The sequence below is a fragment of the Branchiostoma floridae genome, chromosome 18 (genome assembly GCF_000003815.2).
Source record: "Branchiostoma floridae strain S238N-H82 chromosome 18, Bfl_VNyyK, whole genome shotgun sequence".
Taxonomy (NCBI): domain Eukaryota; kingdom Metazoa; phylum Chordata; class Leptocardii; order Amphioxiformes; family Branchiostomatidae; genus Branchiostoma; species Branchiostoma floridae.
The window spans coordinates 1,192,174-1,206,186 of NC_049996.1; the positions used below are offsets into that span (position 1 = coordinate 1,192,174).

Sequence of the window (14,013 nt, forward strand, 5' to 3'; positions counted from 1 at the left end):
GTTCACCTTTATCCGTAGAGTAACCTATATCCGTTGTATATAAAAATAGGGTATTTGGGGATCGTTAAGTCGATTGAGGTGTAGTTTCATATCTAAATATCTTGAAAATGTTGACATTTGAAACCCACGCTGTTGACATGAAATCTCTAAATACCCAGTTGTTTTTTAAACAACGAATCTAGATTACCCAACAGATTAAGGTGAACTAGCGTTATGTGTTTTTTCTCATGTGAGTTATATATTATGGCATCTGGTTGAATTATTAGAGTTCATGTTAAAGGCGTTAACGTTCTTTAACTTATGATGACATAATGAAACATGCAGCGTCAACCGCAATGTAAACATATGCACGTATAGTTATATCGTAGAGAATTAGATGTAACGTAACGTTACAAGTTTAAATGCTCGATAGTTTAAACTTTGTGGCGATACCTGTATAAGTTAATAAGAACATTCATGTTTCTAGTACGCATGTGCAGCGACACGAATTGTGGGAGATAGGTAAAAGGTAAAGGCCCTGAGACATAAACAAAATACGTCTGGACATTGTTAGGCAAATCGAGACAATGGTTCAAACGAGTATTGTTTACAAGTCTGGGGCCTTCACTTTTGACATATTACCCAGAATTCCCGTCGCTGCATATGCGTACTCGGACCCGTATTGAGGCTTACCTCATCTTCCTGTGTTCCCTCCTTCACTGTATTTCCTAAAATAAACAATGGGTTTTTGTTTATGAATTGTTATATTCCTGTACTCATACCCACTAACAGTTCTTCCGCCAAGTTCCGGCAGAATGTACACCGGTGTAGAGACTGTAGACTATTCGACTTTAATAGATCTAGTTGTCTTCTTGCCACTTCTGTCCTTTGACTCTTCTTTGATAAGCAAACATAAAAGATAAGTTTGAAGGTCATCTGAATAAGAGACACACGACAGACCAGTCGAACTGCACATGCTGTCGTCTGAAAAGTGTGTCTGCTATACCCGCGGGGGTTGGGGTTAGGGGGAATCATGGTAACCCCGACCCTGGGGTCAACTCTTATTAAAGTCTGGCGTTCTGGCACCAACATCTGCTGTAATTTCTCGATTCTTTGGCCCTTTTCAGGTCTGAGTTTCATTTGACAACTAAAGCCAAAGCCAAGCATTATACGCAACAGTCGATTCGGGAAATCTCTTGTAAACGTTCTGTGGCTGATTTAAGTTTTTGTAGCCCACCAGAAATAAGTGCAAGTTGGCCGCGGCTGGCTTTCGCGTTGTTTACCAACACTTGAAATGTAAAAATCTGGCGCGAAAATCAGTTACAAATGCCAATGTGAATGGAGACTTTGAAATTCAAAATGTTTTAAGCTTCAGTTCCAAATTACACAATACATAGCGTTAAGTCTGTCCCGAAATGGCAACTAGATCCATTACTTATATGACAATGTTCGGACTATACGAAAAATTTCTACCTTGATATTTGACCAACTCGGCCAATTCCCTAGCGTCCTTCTTCAGTACTTCAAGTAGACTTTTTTGCTGCTTTTCGGGAGTGACGGCCCCAAACAGAAGGGCGGTAACACACCACACCTGTAAATCCAATAAAAGAATTCCGTTCTTTTAAAAGACTCATCTGTTCTCATGATTTGTAATACGCTGTTGCAGACCCATATATCAGCGTATCAAGTGTGTTGTTATACTGTATATGAAAAAATTTCTACATTCTGAAACGTATCTTAAATTCCAGACGGGTTTGAAGAAATTGTGACCTTGGATGTCTTGAAATAGGGTCCAAACTTCTGAAGAGACTTATCATGCAAAATGTTGCAGCAGGCACTTATTTCACATTCTACGTATAATCAATAAATCCTGCAACTAAACATTGTTGTTAATAAAACAAAAACCAGAAAAACTATAAAAATCTAAACTTACCAGTAGCTGCATGGTTTGTTGCTTTCCAGACTACAGGCGTACGAAAATGTCACAGGCGTCGACGTGTGACTCTATGAGAATGTGGTGGAACAACTTTCTATTGTCTCTGATGCCAATGCACCATATTGTCCTTAATAGGGCTAAGCGTTACAGGGTAATTTTTATCTTGCAGATACCGCATAACTGTGGGCCAATGTTAAGTATGCAGATGAGTTGTGAAAGGGTTGTCGAATTGGCTTAGGACGGAAAAAAAAGACTATAGGACACGCACATAATGTAAAAAGTATGGAGTGACCAAAATATCAATAAACATGCGTCTACCCTCATATCAATGGACGTTACCAAGGTCATTTCAGCTACAAGTACTGTATTAGAGGCAACACTGGCTCAATTTTCGGGGTAGCATCCACGCATGCATCGATTTTTTTGAAAATGTTATCAAAAATGATTTAATCATTTAAAGAATTCTTAAAGGAATTTTTAGTTAGTATATGTCTTGCAACTTCTCGTCCAAAAAAAAGATAACCATCTTGATTGAAATATTATGGGTTGATATGGAATTACGCTATATGCATTTAGCTGAAGCTGTGAACAAAAGAAAATTACTTGTTAAAATGAATGAAATACTGCTTGTGTTTCTGTTTATTGGTTTCGATTTTCATTGATTTTCATTTGTAACAATATCATCTAAAAGTAGGCGTAGCCACCCCAACTACATTCAAATTTCCCGCCAAATTGGCTAACCAATGGAGGCCCGCCATCATCCACTTGACCTTTGTCCCCAGGGTCCTCACTAGGACAAGATGGCGGAGTTTTGAAAGTGGTGGCTCCTTTGGGCTTTACTCTCCTCGTCTCTTTTGGATCCTAAAAAGGTACTTTCCATCCATTTTATCATGTATCTAAATCCACGTAGGCTTCTGAAAACGTTGGTAACCTCATCGGGTAAAAGTAGTGTCATTTGAGGTCAAATCGTTCATCCGCCTAGCGCCCACCAAGTCAGCTGACTTTCCGCAGTGCAGTGCAAAAATTCATGGTCATATTGGCTACATTAGCAAGATCCGTCCGCTGGACAATCGGGTCTAAAATTGCGACATTTCTTGCCGTTTTTTGTGCATCTTTACTGTTAGGCAATCACATATTTGCTACGTGCCTCGTAGTAGTCTGCAGATTGGAGTAAAAATAGGTTAAAATCTAGCTGAAGAAAATGTTGCAGACGACACACCGCCCCCCTCCCCCTTTTCTTGCTGACCGGGAGGGCATTTGATGGGTGGGCGGGCGTAGGCGGCTCTCCTGCCGGTCATCGCATGGTTCAAACAACGCAAGCTGCGCCCTGGTGGTGACTCACACACGAAAAACTAATAAAACTAATGCAGTCGGCATGGATTCAACAAGATCTAGTTATCCCTGTATAATCTGACGTGTCCTTTACTTCTGTATAGTCATCTTGGTAAACGTTTTAATTTTATCACGCTTGGTCATCATGTGCAAATGTTGACACTACAGTATGGGGCTGTACTAACACATAGTTGTTGTAGTAAAACAGAAAGAAAGAACATTGGAATCCAAGATTGGTACATAGAACACTTTGGAATGTATTGATTTGTAGTAATGTATTGATTTATTGACAAGGAATATTGATCAGGTGATCGGTACTTGCTTAGGTATGGACATCAGTGATACCTATGCAATTTTCTAAATGCTATTTTAAGGCTCATCTATAATGTATAAATCAGATTATGTCTGTGAATGGTAGTTTAATTTTTTTTTTGCAGAACATAGTAATTCACCCAGTGTATTCTAACAATAGTCCAACAATACACTAATGATGATGTACTTGTATTAAAGAATGTGGAATCTCTGCTACAAGTAGGTGGACCTATTACCTAAAGAAATATATATTCAACTACCTTTGATCTGTAATCATACCACTAGGGCTGGGTACCGGTACAGAAAATTCAGGTCCAGGTCCGGTTCAGGTCCAAAGGATCAGGTCCAGGTCCGGACCTGAACCTGGACCTGATTCAGTATGACTCATACCAATTGTCCATTTCACTACAAAGAAATCTGTTTGGTGGAGTATTAGACTTACACTGGCGTTTTAAAATCCTACAACGCTAACTGCACCTGTACGGTTGACGGTAAACCTTGGTAGAAATTACTATAAACTCTACTCTACTTCACCCTTGTCATTTTCTTCCAACTGCAAGCGCCAAAAAGGGTGAATGCCTGATAAAATAATATGTTAATTTTCTAATCGGTCCAACATCCGGTCCACCTAATTTTTTCAGGTCCGGTTTTTCTGGACCGGTCCAATAAGAAAAACCGGTTTTGTACCGGTACGCTGTACCGATACCCAGCCCTACATACCACACTTGTGTTGCCCTATTGTTGGCAGAACGGTTAGGATGTTGGATCCAGAGCTCCGTTGTTCCCCTAAAAAAGGCACTAAAATACAGGAATTTCCTGACTTCAGTCAGATGAAAATGAGTGCTAACCTACGGTTAGGGATACCTATCGGATATGACGTTAAATAGAGATCCCCTGTATGAGGAGAGTCACACCTTAAGCACGTTTAAGAACCTACCACACTTATTGAAAAGAGTAGGGGTCCAACCTGGTGTGAGTGGATCAAATAAATCTGTCCAGGTGTGCAGCTTGAAGTACTCTTCAGTACAAACCTGGCGTGTTACGCCATGAGTTGGTTTACTGGTATGCAATACAAACAGACAAACAAATGCTTCTGGGATTTAGATTTGTACCTCCTCTAGTACTAGTGATAGTATCTGTGTAGCTTCATCAGGGTTCGAAATACCACCTACATATGTAGGTTAGCGCAGGTAAAATTGGAGCTGTGCAGGTATTTCTAGTGTCTACCTGCACCTAACCTAGACTGGTCCATGTGCTGGGTTTTACACATAAATGTCCTATGAATGATGTAGAGCTCTGTATATGGATTGTTACCAGCTGCATTGACTGTTACCACCATAAAGTCTACAACAAGAAAAAAAATAGCAATGGTTCCTGAACAATTTTAGTATGATCCATACTTCCTAAATTCAGAGTGGTGCAGGTAATATTTGTCTGGTGCAGGTTATGCAGAAAAAAAGGATTTTGAACCCTGAACTGGGTCCTCAGTTATTAATGAAGGATGACAAGATCTTGAGGACTCAGGTAAAAGGTTTAGGAGTCTTAACTCCTGTGTTGGAAAATAGGATAACGTTTCTGATGACTTGTTCCGTGCTGTCGAAATCAGATAATCATGGTTCATCTTCAGCTCACACTGACAAAATAAAGGATTAAGATGAAGTGGCTATTGAGTGTCGGGATGACAGAATCGTACTGTAAATTTGCTTATTTTAATTGGGACTGAATTTTGTAGTAGGGGGAGAAAAGGAGGATTTTTCTGTTTTTAGTTTGCAGTTGAAAGAGTTCTGTATTGGATACATTATAAATACAATGGAAATGCATATTTGTACTGTCCATGAAAAAAACTGCTGTGAACATTTTAAGATTTACAGTATACTATAATGTATGAACTGTGCGTGTGAACAGGGTTCAAGCCAAGATTTTGTATCAGTATTACTGTAATGGTAATGGCAAGGTCGTAAATTGACCAATAGAGGAGTGATGTGTGTGTGTGTGTGATGGTTTGGCCCTTACACAGTTTAATGAGGGTAATTCATTTTATAGTACAGTCAAACCTGCCCGAGCGACCACCTCTTCTCAGCGACCACCTGGCCATTTCGACCGCTTTTTCTCGGTCCCGAATTTTTTTCCCATTGACGTAAGCATTAAGCAACCTTTTCTCAACGACCACCTGGCCAACGCGACCGCGACCGGCCCAAATTGGGACCCATAACGACCGCATCATTTTTGAAATTGAGGTTTTCATCGATTTTTGATGATAACTAGCGCGATTTTGTGCCGAAATCGGCCAGTTTGCGTCGGATTTTGACTGTCATTACGATGTTATGTTTAGAATACAGATGGCGGCGGTCAATGGGTGGGTCAATGGGGCAGTCTACTGTAATATGGGAGGAAATTTCGTTGTAAGAAAATCCGAATTTAGTTGTTACAGAAGTTTTTTTTTCTTTAAATCTATATCATCATAAGGTGAACGAATGCTGAAACGTATATAGCCTCATACTTTTTCAAGAAAGATCTGTGTAGCTCATACCTTTTAAGAAAGAGCTTTTGTTCAACGGTACTGTACATTCACCAGTGGGTAAGTACGCTATCGGGCATCGAATTCTAAAGGTGCACCGTAGTTATTTCAGATAAGGCGATCAAGAACACAAGAACGCATAAAGTCTTGTATGGTAACAGACAGTATCAAAATATTGAGCTTTAGAACACTGTATCGAATAAAAGCTCGATAAAAGCTTGGGGTTAAATTTATAGTTTACAGTGTGCGTGTTGTATTTGACATTAAAGACCTCGCTTCTTTGCGTGCGTGCAGTGTGCTTGCTATTTGCCATTAAACACAACGGAAACCATTTATACTTTGCACCGGGCATGTTTTGAGTTGATACTCTTCTCAGCGACCACCTGTCCAAATCGACCGTTTTTTCCCGGTCCCCCGGGTGGTCGACTTGGGCAGGTTTGACTGTACCTGTAATAATAAGATTTTTTTGTTTTGGTCAGTTTGGTCAGGTCAGGGTCATATCAACATTTATCAACACTAGCAACGTAACACCGTAGGCTAGTTCAGTAGTTGGAAATTAGCATAATGGCCATCATTTAGGAAATTAGAGTGGTGGTCCACAAATCATAGTGTTGTGGCCTGTTACGCTAAAATGCACTCGCTAGAACCTTCGTGCTCGATCAAAGAGGTAAAAAGACGCCAGAGCTAGTTTACACTATTCTTTGAAATTTTCCAAGAGACTGCCACGACAGTTACATTCATTACTACATGGACTTTTATGGAAACATTCTAGCAATGGTTGCACAACAGTATCTTCACTAAGGCACTAAAAACATGTTGTAGTTCCAGAAAACCAAGGGCGTTGGCCAAAGTTGAATGAAGCCACTGCAAAATGTTGTTAGTCACGAAACACTGCAAGAGGAATAAAGAAGACCTTTTATGTACTATATACTACACACCCATTCATGCTTGGCTTGCATGGATGACTTGGTACCCAGTATCCCTGTCCTTGATTCTAGTACATTCTAGGGCTTGAAACTCATTTTTGGGCAATATTTGCACTTAACATAAAAATTAAGGCGCACGGAAGAAAATTGCACAACATGAAATAAAGTAAAATGTCAGCAAAATATGATGACAAACCTTTCTACCTCTCTTTATCTTGGATTTGTAACTCTGTAGCTAATTTCCATAATCTGAGCACAGTGCAATTTATAGCTTTTGATGCTTTTCTTAATGCTTAATATTCTGTATTCTGGTATACAATAATATTCTGGTATACAATAATACAGTTACCCTATAGCGTAAAATATCTGGAAGCACCAGGGCACAGTCAAGGATTAGGTGCATAGCTCCAATTTTTGGTGCACAAAGGTCCAACATTGTGCACCAAGTATTTTGAGCCCTGTTTTTGTAGGGTTCAAAATATCAGTACCCACTGCAATTTGAAGATTGCAGGCTAAAAATTGCATTTTGCAGGCTAAAAAGTATAAGTGAGGTAGATTTATAATTCAACTTGTCATCATAACCTCCCATACAAATTAAGAACACGATACAGTTTGATATTACTTAACTGTCTTTAGGCAAGGCTTTTAAGCAAATTGCTGACTCTTATTCATAGCCATCTTTGATATATTTAGGCTTCCATAGGCCCAAGATTTCACAGACTGCAGATGAAATATTTGACAGCTTGCTATATTGCATATAAGTTAAAAAAGTACTTTGACCCCGATCTTGATACTGTGTAAATGAATTGTTTTTGTTGGGACTATATTTATTTTGATAGGACTTAGGAGGTTCTTACAATCTTTTCACCTGTCAGTGGGAACAATTCTATAGCACAGTAGTAATGAATTGGAAAGACATATTATAATTATAGTGTCTAGTAGTAAGATCGTAAAGAAAACTAAAACAAGAAATCTTTTTAAAAAAGCTGTGCCTTGCCGCGTGGTAGGAATATCGTCAGGAAAAAGTAGGTCGGCTGAAAAAAAAATAAACGTAACTGTTACCTAAACATGCACTCTTGTAAATGCAGACCAAAAAGTCCCAAAGGTGGGTTTTGACGGTTCTGGTCGCAAGACGAAAATATTCTTACATCAAATGGATGTTATAAAAAAGGTAAAAGGACAATTGAAAAAAAAAACTTTCCGTCCATGGATTCGAACCGGGGTTGAAACTTTCGCGGGACAACGCACTAACCACTAAGCCATGCCCAACTCTCACCATGCGGGGGTTGTATTAACAGGTACCCAAATGTAGGGTATAACTAGAATAACGTCCGTTCATTCCAAGATTCAAAGATTCTAATGTCTAATCTTCCGAAAAATGTCTAATCAACTGTTATTTGTGTGAAAAGTTTGTAATGAGACGAGAGCCCAGCAAAATAATGTCGGGAAAGGCATGTTACAAGCTCTGATTGGCAACAAAACACAAACCTGATGTAAGATTCGACTCACACCGGAGTTTCTTAGGCATGCGTTCTTAAATGCGGCGCATATAGAATATGCATTGCAAGCAAAAAGTTATTGCTTGCCGCAGGACTAGGGTTGATATTTGAAATATAACAAAATGATCCTAAATATTATCTATTGCGACTTCTCGTGTGACGTTTTGAGCTGGCGCTCTCCTAAACTCACGTTAGCGTTTTGCTGCGGTCTCGGAAGGCCTCTCCAACGTTTTGAGGACGTCATGGCTACTTATATATTCACATACAATTTATTAGCCTGATGCGGGAATAATTTCATCTCTATGAATAGCTAATGCATTTTTTTTGCGAGATAATGCACTTGATTTTATGCCACTCAAAATGAATTTGGAATTTTACCATACAAACGCTTCATTCATTCAATGTAACCAAATATTAAATGCTTTTAGAACCGACCGCAAACAGAAACAAATACGTAAAATGGACGGTTTAAAATTCAACGAGGATGTACCATTGTCTGTCTAAGCCGTCAAACTTGTCCATGAGAAAGGCGATTTGGAAGGGCCTTTGAAAGGGTCTTTGGAAGAGCAAGGTTAACAGGTCCGTCCATGGAACCATGGAAGAAACCTGGCGTAAAGCCTCGCCGCCCTCGGCGGCAAGGCAAAAAAAAAACTGCAGCAAAAATTTCAAAATGTACGGTATCCTCTCACTAAAAGTTGTTTATGAGTGTGATCAATCGCAAAATGATGCACTGGCCCAAGAAGATAATGCCTTATCACAAATAGATAATGTTGTATGTACGGCTCATTGGGTTAGAAAGACATGGTAATATACTAATAATGAAATTAGCTGCTTGGAAACAAGGCAGTGTTTTGAGATCCAATAAATGATTTCTACATGTATACAGTGTAATAGTACTGGGTACAGGGGAAAAGTGGATGTTTTAAGGTGCTCTTGTGCCTGTATATATAATTTGTTCTACACTAGTACTAGTAACTAAGTGGCTCTTTTGCACTGAGCAGCTGTTGACATTAAAGTGCACATGTACATGATTATACGCAATCATACTCAATGTGTCACACCAAAAACTTGAGTCTATAGACTATCTGTAGGAGCCTGTTATTTCAAAAGGCAAGGAACATCAAACAGAAAACGTATCAAAATCAAATTTATGATACTAGTAAGTTGTTACTAAATCAGTACATATACTCAACTTGTCAAACCAGAAACTTAAGTGTAGATTATCGGTAAGAGTCTGATATTTCAAAAGGCTCAGGTTTAAATGGCTAGGTTAAGGGATAGGGAACTTCAGATGAGAATGGTAACAAAATATGATTAATATGTTACTAAATCATAACATATACTCAACGTGTCAAACCAGAAACTGTAGTATATACTGTAATTCCTGATTTTTTCACCGTAATGTTATGTTCACGGTTTTCACGGTGACGACTGTAACGTGAACTTATCATTACCGATAAAAAATAATTCACAGACTTTTTTCATGCGCACTTGCCTCGACAGTGAACATTTAGTTCCGAGAACAAGTTCAATTTTCTCAGACCGTGAAAGTTTTGTACCGTGAAGATAAAGTGAATTACAGTATATTGTCTGTAAGAGTCAGTGTTATTTCAAAAGGCTGAAGGTTACATTCAATTTGTTAAGTCAAGAGGTAGGGAACTTCAAATGGAAAAGGTAACATGATATGATGAATTGCTACTAAGGATACTCTGTTATGTAGAGTGTGGTATGTCTATGGAGCTCTTAGATATTGTTTACATTATAATGGTCTCCCTTATACATAGGTCACATTAGCTGATGCATATTTAACCCTGTCCATAGTAATTTAGCTGTCAGGTACCAAATTTAGATGGGTTGCTATGTGACTCAGTAGAAATAGGGTTAGGAATATAAGGTTTTGGCAATAGAGATCATAAGGTATTAATTTATTACTAATTATTTTCGTAGTAAAATCTTCCAAAGCATTGTGTATTGCAACTTGGTTTTTCTCGGAAAAATTTGTATGAAAAAAATAAAGATTTGTAAGGGGGAACATAGCTGAGCGATAGAGGGTGTGTGTGATAGGGGGTTCCTGATTTCTGCTGTGGAGTTTTATGAATTCCATGTAAGTTATAATGAGGCCTTGTAAGGCATCTTGAGGGGCATAATTACTCTTAATAGAAGACTGTACAGTGGCCACATGTGACGAAGCATCCCAGGTCAATCCAAATTTTATGCTTGCTTGAGGATCTGCTCCCCAGGGTAAGGGGACACAGGGAATAAGGACACAGTGCCCTTTTTTCCTTCTATGAATTGAGAAAAAAGCTCTTACAATCGTCACACTCACTATTGTATACTCTGTAATACTACTGTATACTACATGAGTTGCAGTAGTAATGTCTTTTGATTTTAGGCAACTTTCTAACAAAGACCATATTCATGATTTTCTGGTTTGTAAACAACAGGAATGATTGAAAAGCACTAAATCAATTTTTGATTTCGGCTTAATATCCTTGTAAAGAGATTATTACTGTACTTAAATCCCCTAGTTATAAAATGCCACCTAGCAGTTGCTGCCATATTGCACTGCTCTGAAATTAACTCCTTTATGGTATTCCACTGTGGTATGTTAAGAATGTATGTTAATTAAGGGATGGCTAGATGGGTATGTTACCTGGCAGGCCCTAAAGGGAACTCATGTTAATTAAGTCTACATGTGTATAGCCTAGGTGAGTACTTCTGTGTTTTCAGTTAGTAGGACAACTTTCAAAATACATGTACAAAGAAGCTAGGACGTTACAGCACTTTTGTGTGCTAGTATGTAAGAAATGTTTAACTCTTGCATAAATATTGTTGTGTGTACATGTTTGGTAACGACATGTGTTAGAATGTAGAATTGGCATCCTGTATTTAGCCCTTTAGTTTAAGGCATATGAATCTCATCCTCCTAACGCCCGGTCCCCAACGGCACTACCTTATGGGGCCCTGCTGTCCCAGGCCCTACCTACGGGTATTATGATTGTCGCCACAAACAAGCTGTCAACCAATCAGAGAACAGGCCTTCCTTGGGCTTGTTGTTGTCGCAAGCTGTCTCGCAAAGGCCGCTGGGAAGCTATCAGCCAATCATGTTACGTATTACCATGACTTTGTTTGCTCACCATGCCAACGCCCGATCCCCAACGGCTGACTGCCCATATAAGGGCAAGCTCATTAATATTCATAAGCAAGGCACCCCTAATAACCGAATACTGTGGCTGATTTGTCAGGGTTGATATCATAGGCTTTGCCGTGATTGTCAACCCTGAGTGTGAGGGTGATGAATCTACAATAAAGTATTTCATTGTTGTTTATGCTATATCAAGAATACCATGCAAATTGTGAAAGTTAAAATGGTATTTGGCACTGAAAGTTGTAATCAAAACACATTTAAGTTAGTAAAACGGCATTCTTAAGATTGAACTGGTCCACATTTGTAAGATTCTTGACATGTCAGCAGTGTCTTGATTGGAAAGATACATACATAATTACATTATGCACATTTGCATATGTTGTTTCTGAAAGTTTTTCTTTTCTTAGCAAACTTGATATCCAACAGATGAACTTTGAAACTTATACCAGGGTGCTGCATCCAATTTATCATATGGTTATCTTAATGAAGTTTAGACATCCAGGTAAACAATATTTGAAGACAAATTCAATCAGTTGAAGTACAACTGGATGAGATTCAGATATTTCTTTCGGACATTTCAAGTGACATCCATCACTCTTCTTCAGCTTCTCTGAAATGACCATCAAGTCTACCTGGAAGAATCAGTTGAGCATGTGCAAAAGTCACTAAGTCGTAATTCGTAATTGTTGTTTGTAAATGTCACTCATGTAAATCACATAGAACAGTTCCTATGGTAGGTCACCATAGCAATTGTAAATATTCATTTTGTTTTGGAGGTGGGGTCTCATGTACTGGAGAGTTCTATGCCAAGTCCGGTTTAAGTTTGGGTTGTACAATTTGTAGATCCGTTCATCCTGTTAGTGCTTACTGCTTAGTATAGACTGTGTTTGTTTCAGTTGTGCAACTGTACAATTTGTGGAAACAGTTCCAGATTTTAGTGACATCTGCATGGTGTACGTACTATAGTAGAGGTCCTGGGTTTGAATCTCCTGACATGGCCCATAGACGTTGTACGCTTGAAAAAGGTCAACTGGTGAGAATGAGTGCCTAACTCTCGGATAGGAAGTCCCGGTTTTCGAGGAGAGCCACACCTAGAGCATGTAAAAGAACCCACCACACTTATTGAAAAGAGTAGGGGTCCTTCCCTGTGTAAGTGGATCAAATAAATCTGTCCGGATATGCAGCTTGTACTCATTGATGTACAAACCTAGTGGGTACTGTAATACCATGAGACGGTTTGCCGGGTATGCAATACAAACAAACAAACAAAAAGATTTTTAAAATCTCTTGTTCTATCTTTGCAGCCCTGGCCATGGTTTCGTCCTGATTGGCGCCTTCTGTTTCGTTCCTGTTTCCTAACGTCATGGAAGCTGCCTCGAAGAAGTCTGTGGAGGCTACCAAGTCAACAGAGGTATGTTGTATTCTTCAACATATTCATAATCATATAACATTTTTTCATTCAGGCCACAATGCCCGGAACTTGTGTAATATATGGATGACATCCATGTTTGCATCAATTTTTCTTTGTTTCAAAAAAACAAAAATTTGCGACCATACTTTCATTTATAAATGGCACAAAGAAGATACAAAATGAGGAAATACATGCTGTAACTTGCAAGAAAATATTGGAAATCAAGGAATCCTCCAAACTCTGAAGGGACCACCCAATAAGATCAATAAAAAAAAAGAAGAAGAAGATCATGATGTGAAGGAAGAAAATAATATTCAACATTTTTTACCACTTAGATTCAATAAGCAAAGCAGGATTATTTTGTGCGACTTTTTCCCACATCCTTGTGTCAGTTTGGGGTGCCCCGAGGATGTCATTTATAATTATAATGTTCAGATCAGTATGATCATGTGGACATGAGTCATCCCATCATGAGGTACTCTTTGCTGAAGAGCCCCCTGTCACATGGGAGAAAACTGCAGTCATAATGTGCCATCATTCAACTTTCTGCAAAACTTAATTTGCATACACATGAAGTTAGGCCACACCAATTTAATTTCTTGGTTCACGGATTCGCTCGCTCCTATTTTTTGGAAAAAAAAATAAAAATAAAAATTACCACTCAGCAAATTTTCACCATTAATGAAACCATTCACCAACTTTCTAGTGTAGCGAATTGGCCTTTATATTATAAGCTCCTTAAATTGTGGGTACTGGTGCTGTTACTGTACAATAATAGTGTTTTTGTACTTTTTTCAAGCTGAAAACTTTTTCTTCTTTATGTTTTGGATTAGCCGTTACCTTTACCCCAACCATTTTACAATTTTTATTTTTATTTTTATTTCGCCCTCTCGCTCCATATTTTTTATGAAAAAATCCGTGAACCAAGAAATTAAATTGGTGTGGCCTTATT

The 14,013-nt window shown here is 38.7% G+C and overlaps 1 protein-coding gene across 1 annotated transcript in view; it reads left to right on the forward strand.

Annotated features, from left to right (window-relative positions):
- Positions 1 to 2,686: 2,686 nt before the first annotated feature.
- LOC118405952 (oxysterol-binding protein-related protein 6-like) overlaps positions 2,687 to 14,013 on the forward strand; it is a 66,738-nt gene continuing 55,411 nt past the window's right edge. Inside the window, exons 1-2 of the mRNA XM_035805805.1 lie at positions 2,687 to 2,784; positions 12,955 to 13,061. Of these exons, the coding sequence (XP_035661698.1) occupies positions 13,014 to 13,061 (48 nt within the window). The 5' untranslated portion in view covers positions 2,687 to 2,784; positions 12,955 to 13,013. The remainder of the gene's footprint in view (positions 2,785 to 12,954; positions 13,062 to 14,013) is intronic.